This window comes from Callorhinchus milii, unplaced genomic scaffold (assembly GCF_018977255.1).
Source record: "Callorhinchus milii isolate IMCB2004 unplaced genomic scaffold, IMCB_Cmil_1.0 Scaffold8, whole genome shotgun sequence".
Lineage (NCBI taxonomy): Eukaryota > Metazoa > Chordata > Chondrichthyes > Chimaeriformes > Callorhinchidae > Callorhinchus > Callorhinchus milii.
This window is the reverse complement of record NW_024704749.1, coordinates 2408826-2421383: the sequence shown is the minus strand read 5'-3', so window position 1 is coordinate 2421383 and position 12558 is coordinate 2408826. Positions and strand designations below refer to the sequence as shown.

At 44.9% G+C, this 12558-nt stretch overlaps 1 protein-coding gene across 1 annotated transcript in view; it reads left to right on the top strand.

Moving 5' to 3' along the window:
• The window catches only part of ppil2 (peptidylprolyl isomerase (cyclophilin)-like 2), a 121051-nt gene that overhangs the window by 91241 nt on the left and 17252 nt on the right, over window positions 1–12558 (top strand). The window contains exon 16 of the mRNA XM_007908613.2: window positions 1680–1736. Within this exon, the coding sequence (XP_007906804.1) occupies window positions 1680–1736 (57 nt within the window). The remainder of the gene's footprint in view (window positions 1–1679; window positions 1737–12558) is intronic.

Genomic DNA, 12558 nt, shown 5'->3' with positions numbered 1-12558 from the left:
CATCCAGGACTTGATGTCTGACAGGCATTCAATCAGGAAAGCAGTGGTCCTGGAGTCAATGGTAGAGGCAGACAGGTACAGATGGGTGTCATCCGCAAACATGTGGAAGTTGACTCCATGTCTGCGGATGATGTCACCAAGAGGGAACATATAGATATTGAAGAGGAGGGGACCAAGGACAGAGCCCTGAGGAACGTCGCACAAGATGATGCGGGGACTGGAGGAGAAACCCTTTGTGGAAATGAAGTGGAGGCGGTGTGAGAGGCAGGACAGAGCCATGAAGGTTGAGGTGAGGAGAGGGGGTGGATGAGGACAGAGTGGTCGACGGTGTCGAAGGCAGCAGAGAGGTCAAGGAGGATGAGGAGGCAGAGGGAGCCTTGGTCGCACATGGACAGAATGTCATTTGTCTTTTTGACCAGGGCTGTGTCTGCTGTGGGTGGCACGGAAACGCGATTGGAGGGGTTCGAGAAGGTAGTGGCGGGAGAGGAAGGAGTGAAGCTGGGAAACAACAACTCATTCCAGGACCTTGGAGAGGAAAGGGAGGTTGGAGATGGGGCAGTAGTCCTTGGCCTCCAAGATTGTCTTGGAGTATAACGATGATTTAGCAGAGGCGAGGGCGGAGCAGTAAGATTTGATAAAGTCCAGTCAGATCTGGCAATGGACCGTTAAGTTTGATTTAAACCAGGTCCTTTCAGCGGCACAAACCTATGCTTTTAGGGAGCGGAGGTGGCTGGTGTACAATGGTGACTTACATGAATAGGAGATGGTTCGGAAGAGAAGGGAGCAAAGGAATCGAGAGTGGAGGAGAGGGAGCTGTGGAGAAGAGTGACCGAGGAGGATAGGTCCTCTCACGCACTTGGCTCCGCGACCCTATCACCCCCATCCTCGCCCGACTCCACTGGCTTCCCATGACACAGAGGATACAGTTCAAGATCCTGGTCCTCACCTTCAAAGCCCTCCAGGACCTTGCTCCTCCCAACCTCTGCGACTTCCTAACCCCCTACCATCCTGCTCACTCCCTCCACTCAGCGTGCTCCAACCTGCTTCACGTCCCCCGCCTTGCTCGCCCCACTATTGGTGGACAGGCCTTCTGCCACTCTGCCCCCACCCTCTGGAACTCCACCCTGCAGTCACTCCGCCTTGCCCCCTCCCTTGCCACCTTTAAGACTCATCTCAAGACCCTCCTCTTTGACCATGCTTTCGATCTCCTTGTTTCCCACCCTCCCCAACCCCGAGCTCGGGTCCGTAACTCTGTCTGTCCAGCGGCTTGGGACGTCCTCCTAACGTGAAAGGTGCTTTACAAATGTAATTTTGTTGTTGTTGTATTGGAGGGAATAGAGAGAGGGGGTTAGGGTGGTTGGGTGTTAATGCAGAGTATAAGCACCGTCACAGACTAGTTGGGCCAAATGGCCTGTTTCAGTGCTGTATAATTCAGTGCCCAGTGGCAAACTCAAGATCATATGCAGACCCAAGAATAGGTCCCCCATTGGAAATAAATTCCTATTTTTCTGTGCTTTGATTGACTCCATCCTTATGTCTTGAGAAGATGAGTATCATTCACTGTCAGTTTCAGCTGAGCTGAAAGCAGCTTTGTAGTTTGCAAACTGCCAAAATGGGCAATAAAAGGAGTAGGGATGTCAGGAAGCCCATTTGCTAATGATTTCTTCTTTCTTCCAAAGCTTCATCACATTCCGTTCCTGCAAATACCTGGACAAGAAACACACTGTGTTCGGAAGGTAAGAAGTATTTTCATTAGGAACTGAATCCCTGAATAATATATATATAATTCATAATAATTGTATATATATAATAATAATTCTTGCATTTGGTATAGCCCTTTATCACGTTGCCGAGACATCTCAAAGAGTTTCACAGGATATACTGTAAAGTGGATTGTTAATTGGGAATTTTGTGGGCGAACACGGCAGTCACTTTGCACACAGCAATGTCCCACCACCAGCCATGGAGTGAGTGAGCTATTTTATTCGGGGGATTGTTGGCCAGGACACCAGGAGAAACTCCCTTCTATTTTCGAATAATGCTATGGGATCTTTAACCTAACACAGTGGGACCTCAATTTAATATCTCATCTGAATTGGATAGAATGATACCAGTAAGCATCTCAGCAATGGATATTGGAGGAGTTTGCACTGCATTGGATACCACTCTGTAAATTGAATATGACCAAAAAAATCTCAACAGCTGGTGTTTCTCTGAACCCTCATATATAACGCATGTATATATTGTTATTATTATTACGTATTATAGCTATGGAACCAAATTGTGAATCCAACTAGACAAAAAACACAACATTCCTATTAAATTTTTGGATCACCCATATCAATCTTTTTTGCCACTTTTTCGCTACTCTGCCCTACATCTTTCCTTTTTTGGTTTTGAGTGTTGGAGGGATTGTGTCAAATTGCGTCTCTGAATGAAAGTACTGTATTTGTTTTGTACGTCTGCTTAAGTAGTGTGGGATCATTCCCATTTTGCTGCAGATTTCCAACTCTGTGACCATGTTCTTTTCTTTGAATTGATTTTTATTGAGTTCTGATGAGGGAATCACACCTCTTTATTAGAATCTTTAACATCAACCTTTATTGCAAAGCTAAATGAAGGTCATGGCCCAACTTTTTCAGTTGTTGAGCATTTACAGCATTTCCTAGTTTTACTTCATATTTGCAGTTTTTCTGCTTCATCTCCAATTGTTGCTCGGTTTAATGACCTACTTCCATCTCATCTTTTTGGTTCATTTTGTCGCAGCTGGCGATAATTCAACAGGTTGTGTGCATATACAGGTTGTGTCAAACAGAACAAACAGTATGACTGGGTTTAGTGTCTAGAGTAGTAATGCGTTTTAATATTGTACAAGCAGATCTTTTGAGACAATATCTAAGTGGGGAGCAAGGCTTTAAAAAAAAACTATAAACTACCTGCATTCAATAGCAACAACCACAACAACAAAATTATATTTGTATAGTGCCTTTCACGTCCCAAACTATATACTGTATCCCCAAGGCACTGGACAGTCAGTGTTTTGGACCCGAGCTGGGGGTCAGGATTGGGGAGGGTGGAGGGCGGGGGAAGGAGGGTGATCGAAGGCACGATCGAAGAAGAAGGTCTTTAAGATGGGTCTTGAAGGAGGCCAAGGGGGGTGCGAGATGGAGGGACTGTGGGATAGGTGGGGGCAGAGTGGCTGAAGGCCCGCCCGCCAATGGTAAGGTGAGCGAGGCAGGGGAAGTCAAGCAGGCTGAGCGAAGGGAGTGAGCAGGATGTTAGAGGGTTAGGAGGTCGCAAAGGTACAACAACAACAACAAGATTCCATTTATAAAGCGCCTTTCACGTCAGGAGGACGTCCCAAGGCGCTGCACAGTTGGGTCATGACCCGAGCAGGGGGGAAATGGTCAGGGTGAGGGGAGGGAAGGGAGGGAGCGAGGAGGGGGAAGAGAGTTGAAAGGGGAGCTGAAGGCTCGGTCAAAGAGAAAGGTTTTGAGACCGGCCTTGAAGGAGGAGAGGGAGGAAGCAAGGCGAAGGCACTGGGGGATAGAGTTCCAGAGCCTAGGGGCTGAGAGGCTGAAGGCCCGACCACCGATGGTAGGGCGCTTGGGGCGGGGGACGTGGAGCAGACCGGAGCCGGAGGAACGGAGGGTACGGGCAGGTAGGTAGGGGGATAGTAGGTCAGAGAGGTAGGAGGGAGCGAGGCCGTGAATGGCCTTGTAGGTGAGGATGAGGATCTTGAAATCAATCCTCTGGGGGATGGGGAGCCAGTGGAGGCAAGCGAGGGTGGGAGTGATAGGGGTAGGGGGGAGCGAGACCCTGGAGGGCTTTGAAATGTCATTTTCTGAAAATGTTACCTAATCTGTTTGAGTTTGTTTCTCTTGCTTCCATTTTAATCTGAGATTTTGGTCCGATAGAGTTTAAGAAACTGAGAATTTGCTCAGCGAAAGAAGACCAAGGTTCATCTAGTTCTCCCACCGTCTTCATTTTGTTTCCACAAACGGCTTTTCCTCCGGCCCCCGCACTGTCCCGTGCGGTGTCCCTCAGGGCTCTGTCCTCGGTCCCCTCCTCTTCACCCTCTATATGCTCCTCCTGTGGTGACATCATCTGCAGACATGAGGTTAACTTCCACATGTATGCGGATGACACCGAACTCTACCTTTCCTCAGCTACCCTCAACTCCACGACCACCGATGTCCTGACAGCTGTCTGTCCGACATCGAGTCCTGGACGTGATACAACTTTCTTCAGCTCAACGTGCGTAAAACTGAGGCCCTCCTGATTGGCTCACGTCAGTGCCTCCGCACCTCAGGCGCTGACAGCATCAGCATCCAAGGCTGCACTCTCCACCTCTCAAAGCCAGTCAGGAACCTCGGGGTTCCGTTCGACCCTGAGCTGTCCTTTCTTCCTCATATCTGCGCCACAACTGGCACCGCCTTCCATCACCTCGGAAACAACGCCAGACTACGGCACTCCCTCACGCGGCTGAAACTCTGGTCCACACCTTCATCACCTCAAGGCTGGACTATGGGAACTCTCTGCTCGCCGGCCTTCCCGGCACTTCCCTTCACACTGCAGGTCATTCAGAACTCTGCAGCTCGTGTACTGTCCCGCACCAGGCTTCGGGACCACATCACTCCCACCCTCGCTCACCTCCACTGGCTCCCCATCCCCCAGAGGATTGAATTCAAGATCCTCATCCTCACCTACAAGGCCATTCACAGCCTCGCTCCCTCCTACCTCTCCGACCTACTATCCCCCTACCTACCTGCCCGTACCCTCCGTTCCTCTGGCTCCGGTCTGCTCCACATCCCCCGCCCCAACCGCCCTACCATCGGTGGCCGGACCTTCAGCCTCTCAGCCCCGAGGCTCTGGAACTCTATCCCCCAGTGCCTTCGCCGCCTCCTCCCTTTCCTCCTTCAAGGCCGGTCTCAAGACCTTTCTCTTTGACCGTGCCTTCAGCTCCCCTCTCGACTCTCTACCCCCTCCTCGCTCCCTCCCTTCCCTCCCCTCACCCTGACCATTTCCCCCTCCTCGCTCCCTCCCTCCTTCCCTCCCCTCACCCTGACCATTTCCCCCTCCTTGCTGCCTCCCTTCCCTCCCCTCACCCTGACCATTTCCCCCTCCTCGCTCCCTCCCTTCCCTCCCCTCACCCTGACCATTTCTCCCCTCCTCGCTCCTTCCCTCCCCTCACCCTGACCATTTCCCCCCTCCTCGCTCCCTCCCCTCACCCTGACCATTTCCCCCCTGCTCGGGTCCTGACCCAACTGTCCAGCACTTTGGGACGTCCTCCCAACGTGAAAGGCGCTCTATAAATGGAATCTTGTTGTTGTTGTTCTCCTTCCACCATCCTGACAGTAACTTGATATATCGTATCCCAAACTATATACTGTATCCCCAGATATTGTTTTCTAGCAGAAATCCATCTAATTTATTCTTGAAACAAACAACATTTAAAAAAAAATTAGTGTCTTATTACACTATCGGCTGCAAAACATCTGTGACGTTGTGGTTTATAATCCTAAACCTTCCTCAAAGTCCAGACTGCTGCAGACACTATGGTTTTCATTCAAAGCTGAAATAAATTCCTGTTCAACAGGTAAGTCTGTTGCCAAGAAATTAGTCACTTAAAAAAAAGATTTAGTTGTGGCAGGAACTCCAATTAAACTGTTTGTGTTGTGAAACTTCAGTTTTAGTATCTTTTAACTGTACTAGATATATATAATAGGAGTTGTGGTGGATGCATTGTTTCACAAATGCATGGACCTTTTTTTTGCTGTCCAGTTCTCTCTGAGAATGAAGGTGCTGATCAAAAGTCCTGACTACCCAATCTTTGAACTTTTCACTTGCATTTTGAGTATTGCTGGGTACAGTTTCTGTGCTAATTACTCTTGCAGAAAGCACCCGCTCTTCATATTGTTAAGTGCAGACAATGAATGTCATGGGGAATTCAACAGTCGACATTACACCATGAGCTCCACCTGCCCTCACATGACATTTACATCTACACCTTCTAGCAGGTATCACGTGGTGCAATGACCATGTTCCAGACAAGATCCGCTAACTCACAACAAATCCAGGATTAAGTTTGGCTGTTCCTGGCACTGTGGCTGAGTTTCACACTAAATGGTGGCTTTAACAACTCAGCTATCAGGGGGAGTGTTTAAATATACAAGTGTACACAGGACTCATTTGGATTCCAAATGCACAGCATAATCAGTGCTAAAAGTAGCCTTGAAGTCACAAGGTTTTTATTAAGTTTAGTCTGGTGATGGCAGGGATGTTCTGTCAGTTAGACCCAAAGCTAAACCAAATGTATTTTTGTGGGATTCACTTTGGATGAGGGAGGAATGTTGACCAAGGAATTTCCTGATGATCTTTGAAATATTGCCAATAAAAAGAATTTTCTCTGGACTTAGTTTTTCCTTTAGGCTCTGAGTACAGCATTTGAAAAAGGAAGGTTAAATACGCAAACAAACTCTTGGGTATGCTTTGATGATTTGGTCCATGTTTGAATATCTTGACAAGGAATGTTGCTGAGAAGCAGGGGGATCTTTAATGATACTAATAATAATACTTGCATTTGATATAGTGCCTTATCATGTCGTTGAGAGGTCTCAAAGCGCTTTGCAGAATATATTGTAATGTGAATTGACGGTGTATCTTGTGGGCGAAACTCGGCAGCCAATTTGTGCACAGCAGTGTCCCATAAACAGTCATGGATTGAGTGACCAACTTTTTTTGTGGGGGGATTATTACTCCCAGAAAGTGAGCTGCCAATCGACTAATAACATGGTTCCTACTTACTACTAGGTAAACAGGCATGTGGAGTAAAGAATCTTGCCAAAAGTTTCACCCCTCCCAGGAATCGAATCCAGGTCCTCCCGCTTGCGAGGAGATCGCGCTCACCTCAACGCTATGAGACTCCACTGTAACGATAAATTGTCTGTATTGTGCAAGTACAATACGCTGCTTTAGCCAATGACAAGGTGTGAAGTAGATATCACTTCTTGGCAAAACCACAGGTTGCCCAAACTCGGTTATACTTACCCATAATTATCTCCGTTTCCAGATTCTAAGAAACGTGGTTCAAACATAATGGAAACTACTGCACCCTCAGTAATAACAATAATAATAAGTCTGGGTTTGGAATAATGTCGTCTCTTTGCTGATGGTCAGTGGTTCCTTGTCATGAGTATTTCTGTTATGTTGTACTGTTGAAGCACATACAGTATTCCCATCACTGGCTGAGGCATTTAATCAACTTCTCAATATTTCCAGGAATTGGGGCATTTGGGTGTCTTATGTGACTGATAGGCTGCTGTTCTGAAAGAATGTTTGAATATATATTCGGTGTTGCTCTATCAACGATAAAGTGATTCTCAGTATGAAATATGGTGCACAGACGGCTTGCTGTAAAATATTGTCCTTTACTTCAGAAAGCATCTGCAATCTGATCTTGTATGCAAGCAGCTCTGAAAGGATAGAGGTAATTGAACTCTAGAGCTTTAGATCATGTCTGCAGTTCTCAGAACACCGAATACCAGACTGCGGATTTTAATGATTCTCAGACTGGGAGCTTTCTGCTTTCTTCAGGCTTAACTTCAGTTGCCCAAATGAGTGCTGGAAAACTTTGGGTAACTGAGTGTACAGATCACTATTTGCATAATACTTGGGTGATAAGTTACATTCTTAAATTAATGGTTCAAACTGTGGTAAAACCCAATCCCTTGTTATCGGTACACATGTAACAAGGATGCATAAAGTTATTATTTATACACAGATTATATAGTCCAGTGATGCTCTACTGAGTTCTGTAGCTTTGTGTTCCCAGACTTGTTTGTTCCTCAGAAAGTGAAGCTGGAACAACTGATTTGGAACAGAATAGTCAGTTCAGAAATCAACCAACTTCACTCCAGTTACAATGTAAAAAATGGTTAGAATTTTCAGAAGAATTTTATTACAAAGAAAAAAATACACTTCAGTACATTAAATGTCATTGTTGAACCCATTTACAAAGTTGACTGGAGACATCTACAACAACAACAACAAGATTCCATTTATAGAGCGCCTTTCACGTCGGGAGGACGTCCCAAGGCGCTGTACAGTTGGGTCAGGACCCGAGCAGGGGGGAAATGGTCAGGGTGAGGGGAGGGATGGGAGGGAGCGAGGAGGGGGTAGAGAGTCGAGAGCGGAGCTGAAGGCACAGTCAAAGAGAAAGGTCTTGAGACCGGCCTTGAAGGAGGAAAGGGAGGAGGCGGCGAAGGCACTGGGGATAGAGTTCCAGAGCCTCGGGGCTGAGAGGCTGAAGGCCCGGCCACCGATGGTAGGGCGGTTGGGGCGGGTGATGTGGAGCAGACCGGAGCCAGAGGAACGGAGGGTACGGGCAGGTAGGTAGGGGGATAGTAGGTCAGAGAGGTAGGAGGGAGTGAGGCTGTGAATGGCCTTGTAGGTGAGGATGAGGATCTTGAAATCGATCCTCTGGGGGTTGGGGAGCCAGTGGAGGCGAGCGAGGGTGGGAGTGATGTGGTCCTGAAGCCTGGTGCATCTATTGACAAAAGGTTATCGATTCTGACGAGAGGTAAGATGGAGTCCTGTAGCTTAGTGGTTAGAGCACTCGCCTCGCAAGCAGAGGACCTGGGTTCAATTCCCAGCAGAATAAAACCTTGGGCAAGTTTCCTTACTCCACACACTTCTGTTCACCCAGCAGTAAGTAGTCAGTTGTTAGTCGATTGGCGGATCGTTTTTCTGGCAGTAATAATCCCTTCAAATAAATAAATAAATTGTTCACTCAATGTACGACTGTTTGTGGGACATTGCTGTGTGCAATTTGCTGCCATGTTTCTCCCAGAAGAAATACAGTCAATTCACTTTACAGTATATTCTGTGAAGCACTTTCTGTGAAGGGGATCTTTAATGTCCACCTGAGGAAACAGATCAGACCTCAGTTTAATGTCTCTTCCGAAGGACGGCACTTTTAATAGTGCAGTAGATCCCCAGCACTGCATTGGAGTGTATTGGTAGACTATTGGGCAAGTTTCCATACTCCACACACACGCCCGTTTACCTAACAGTAAGTAGAAACCTGCTTGATAGTTGATTGGTGGATCGCTTTCCTGGGGTAATCTCCAAGAATATAATAATGTGGTCACTCAATTCAACAACTGTTTGTGGGACGCTGCTGTATCCAATTGGCTGCCGCATTTCACTCATAAAATATACAGTCACTACACTTTACAGTGTATTCTGTGAATCACTTTAAGACATCTCAAAGACATGATGAATTAACCATAATTCATTCAGTTGACCATCGGGGGGAGGGCAGGGCTCCAAATATGTTTAAATAACCAGTTTCCAAATCAAATGGATACCAAATTCTCATTCTTCACTGGCCGAAGCACGCTGACACAAAGTACATTATCTGTGTGCACACCAGATACAGTATACAACACAAATTTACATTAATACAGTGCCTTTTGTATCAGGAGAATGCCCCAAAGTGCTGCAGTTATCAGAATGTCCTCTGATAAGCCAGTTCTTGCTGTATCTTCTTTTCTACCAACATGTTTGGATTTTGTTTCTCCCAATCTCTACAATTGGACAAACAAGAAATAACCATATGAAAATGAGATTGAATTAGTAAAGAGAGAACTGCTGGGAATATTGATACACTCATCCCTCAATATCGGGAAAATGAGGAGAAGCAATTGAATTGCAAACCAAATGCTGGGATGCGTAACCAAATACTAGAGTGCAAGTGGCACAAGTTTATGCTGGGCTGTAACAGTAGTAATCTTGTCACACCTGGAGCTCTGTGTTCTGATCTGGTTACCGTGCCACACAAAGATACAAACCTTGGAGAAAAGAAAAGGCTTGATACCGGATATAAAGGGATTAAAGCACGAAGAAAGGTTCGAGAATCTTAATCTGCAATCTAGAAAGAAAATAGCTGAGAGGCGACCGCATAAATGGTGTATTGTATATCAACCGGAGAGGATAGATTTAAGAGTAAATAATAAACCAAGAGAAGATGAGAGAACTTAAGTTTAACATAAACATTTATAAACAGATAGTCGGAATTTTTTTTTTAACTCTGACTGATAATTCGAGACATTCAATGGGTAGAAAGGGTAAAAAGGGTAGCGGAATGGGCTTTTCACACATTTAAGTCTGATGTTTTCCTCAAACCTTCAAAGAGTTGTCATAATGACACTCAAGACAGTCTCAGTTGCTACACCAACATAAATACACGTGGAATGGGATATTTTCCTAGAGACTGACAAATTATGTTTGTGTTCCCATAGATCTTCTATCAATCCAATTTGTTGAAATATCATTGGATTGCAAGTAAATTATTAGAAGTGAAAAGCACTATATAAATGCAAGTTGTTGTTGAAAAACTATCAGCTTGGGTAGTGGGCGGGAATAGACATACCACACGTCAAATTGGCTGTAATTGTATGGTTTTAGGTGTCAACTTGACTTAGTTGGTGGCGCTCTCGTCTCTAAATCTGAAGACTGTGGGTTCCAAGCTCCAAGTTGCACCCTTGAACTACACAAATACACAATCGCCACACTTTAAAGCAATTTCCTGTGAAGTATTTTGAGTCATTTTCACCTTACATAGGTCATTAAATCAAATGCCAGCCATTTAATGTCCTGTTGTGTGTTATATGGATCTTTATTAAATGTTTTTGTGAGAAACGCTTTGAAGCGAGTGTTAGTTGCCATGGTAAACGTGATATTTCTGTGCGGCTGGTATTTCAGTTTTAATGTGATTAATGTAAAATGTCTGGAATCCAGTTCCAATCCCCACCATCTGCAATGAGACAAGATCTCTATGATGTGAGTCAGGGGATGTTTTGCAGCCCACACACATTCCTTTTAGGTTCTAGATGCCTGGTATTAATATGATTTCTGAAATGTTGTTGGTGCCTATTAGGAAATAATCCCTTCCTCCACTTTTTTTTCACAAGAAATATACCGTCACGCAAGGTTAGACCAAACTATTGCTCTAAAGAAATTGTTGGATCATAATCTTTCTCATATTCCCTGAGGAAGGCTTTTTTTTTTGCTCATTCACAGTCAGGAATATTGCTGCTGAGTAATGAAATATTTTTTTTTGACCTTCTATTCACCAATGACGGCATTACAAACTCCCAGAAGAATTGCAGCGCTAAATACATTCACAGCTAATGCATTGATAATGTGGCTCAATCCTGACATCAAAGATCATCCCTTTAGGAATTAGTGTGACATTTTTGTTAGTTTATCAGTTTTTGTTCCGTTCGCCTCCAAAAATAAGCAGTCACTACACTTTAAAATACAGTAAGTGTATTTTCATTTTACTGTGAAATACGTTGACACAGTCTCCTGATGTGAAAGGCACTGTATCAAATGTAGTAATTAATAATATAATATGATCTATGAATTTATGTTGACTAACCAATGTGTTCAGACTGGCCCCAAACTCACTTTACTTAGTACCTTGCAGTAAGAAGTTTGTCAGTTTGCAGTTTGTCATGCACGGCTATAAAAATAATGCACTAAATCACTGTGTCGCCTAGGGCATGATGTGGGCTCAACTGTTTTTATAGTATTGAGGTTTTACATCGCTAGGCTTTACACTGATTCATATCTAAGTTTATTCCAAACCAAATAAGTGTACATAACATTCCCATCAATGACTTACCCATTTGAGTGTATATGGAACCAGCAGGGAGCATTTTCAATTACGGAAAGGAAGTAAATCCTAAAATAAAGGTTCATTGAAAATACTGCTAAAATACACGGACAGAAACACCCATCCCCATCGTGCAAAGGGGAATGCACCAATCTAATCTGATGTCAATTGCTGAGAAAATATATCTTATAAAGAGTAATCCTTTCAAGAAAAGTGTTTTTGCTGCTTTGATCAAGGGAATTCCTTGCTGGATCATTTGTTTGTGCCCCTGTTCCTGTTGGTTTTGTCAGCTAGGTAGATTGTTGTGTTCGGGTTCAGATTCAGATGTTGTGACAGAATGAGCAATTAATTTATTCTGATAACAGACTCCATAGAAGGGATGATGATTAAATTCTGCTGGTCAGTAAAATTACCAACCTTGTCAAAGTGCGCTTAGAATGGGATTACTGCCACCCTAAACAGCACCAACATGATGAAGGCTCCACGACTTTTTCTGTCTTCACAATCTTTCATATGGATAGATAATGAAGAGGGATAAACATTTGGAACAACAAACCACTGGCATACATAGGTCTCCCGGCACCAGACAACGTGTGGTGAGATATTGAAAATAGGGTGGCTCCACTTTGAATCTCCTGCCCTGCATCCTGTGACCAACACACCATTGGAAATGGCAGAAAACAAAAGGTTCTATTTTGGCTACTCTCGAGTTACTTTAGAAGTTACAAGATCAAAGCTTGAAAGGACGTGGGGATAGAGTGTAAGACTGGGATGGAATGAAGAGCTTGTTCTGAGAGCTGGCCGAGACTCGATGGGCCAAATGGCCTCCTTCTGCGCTGTAAATTTTGATGATTACTTATTTTTTATTTCTCAGT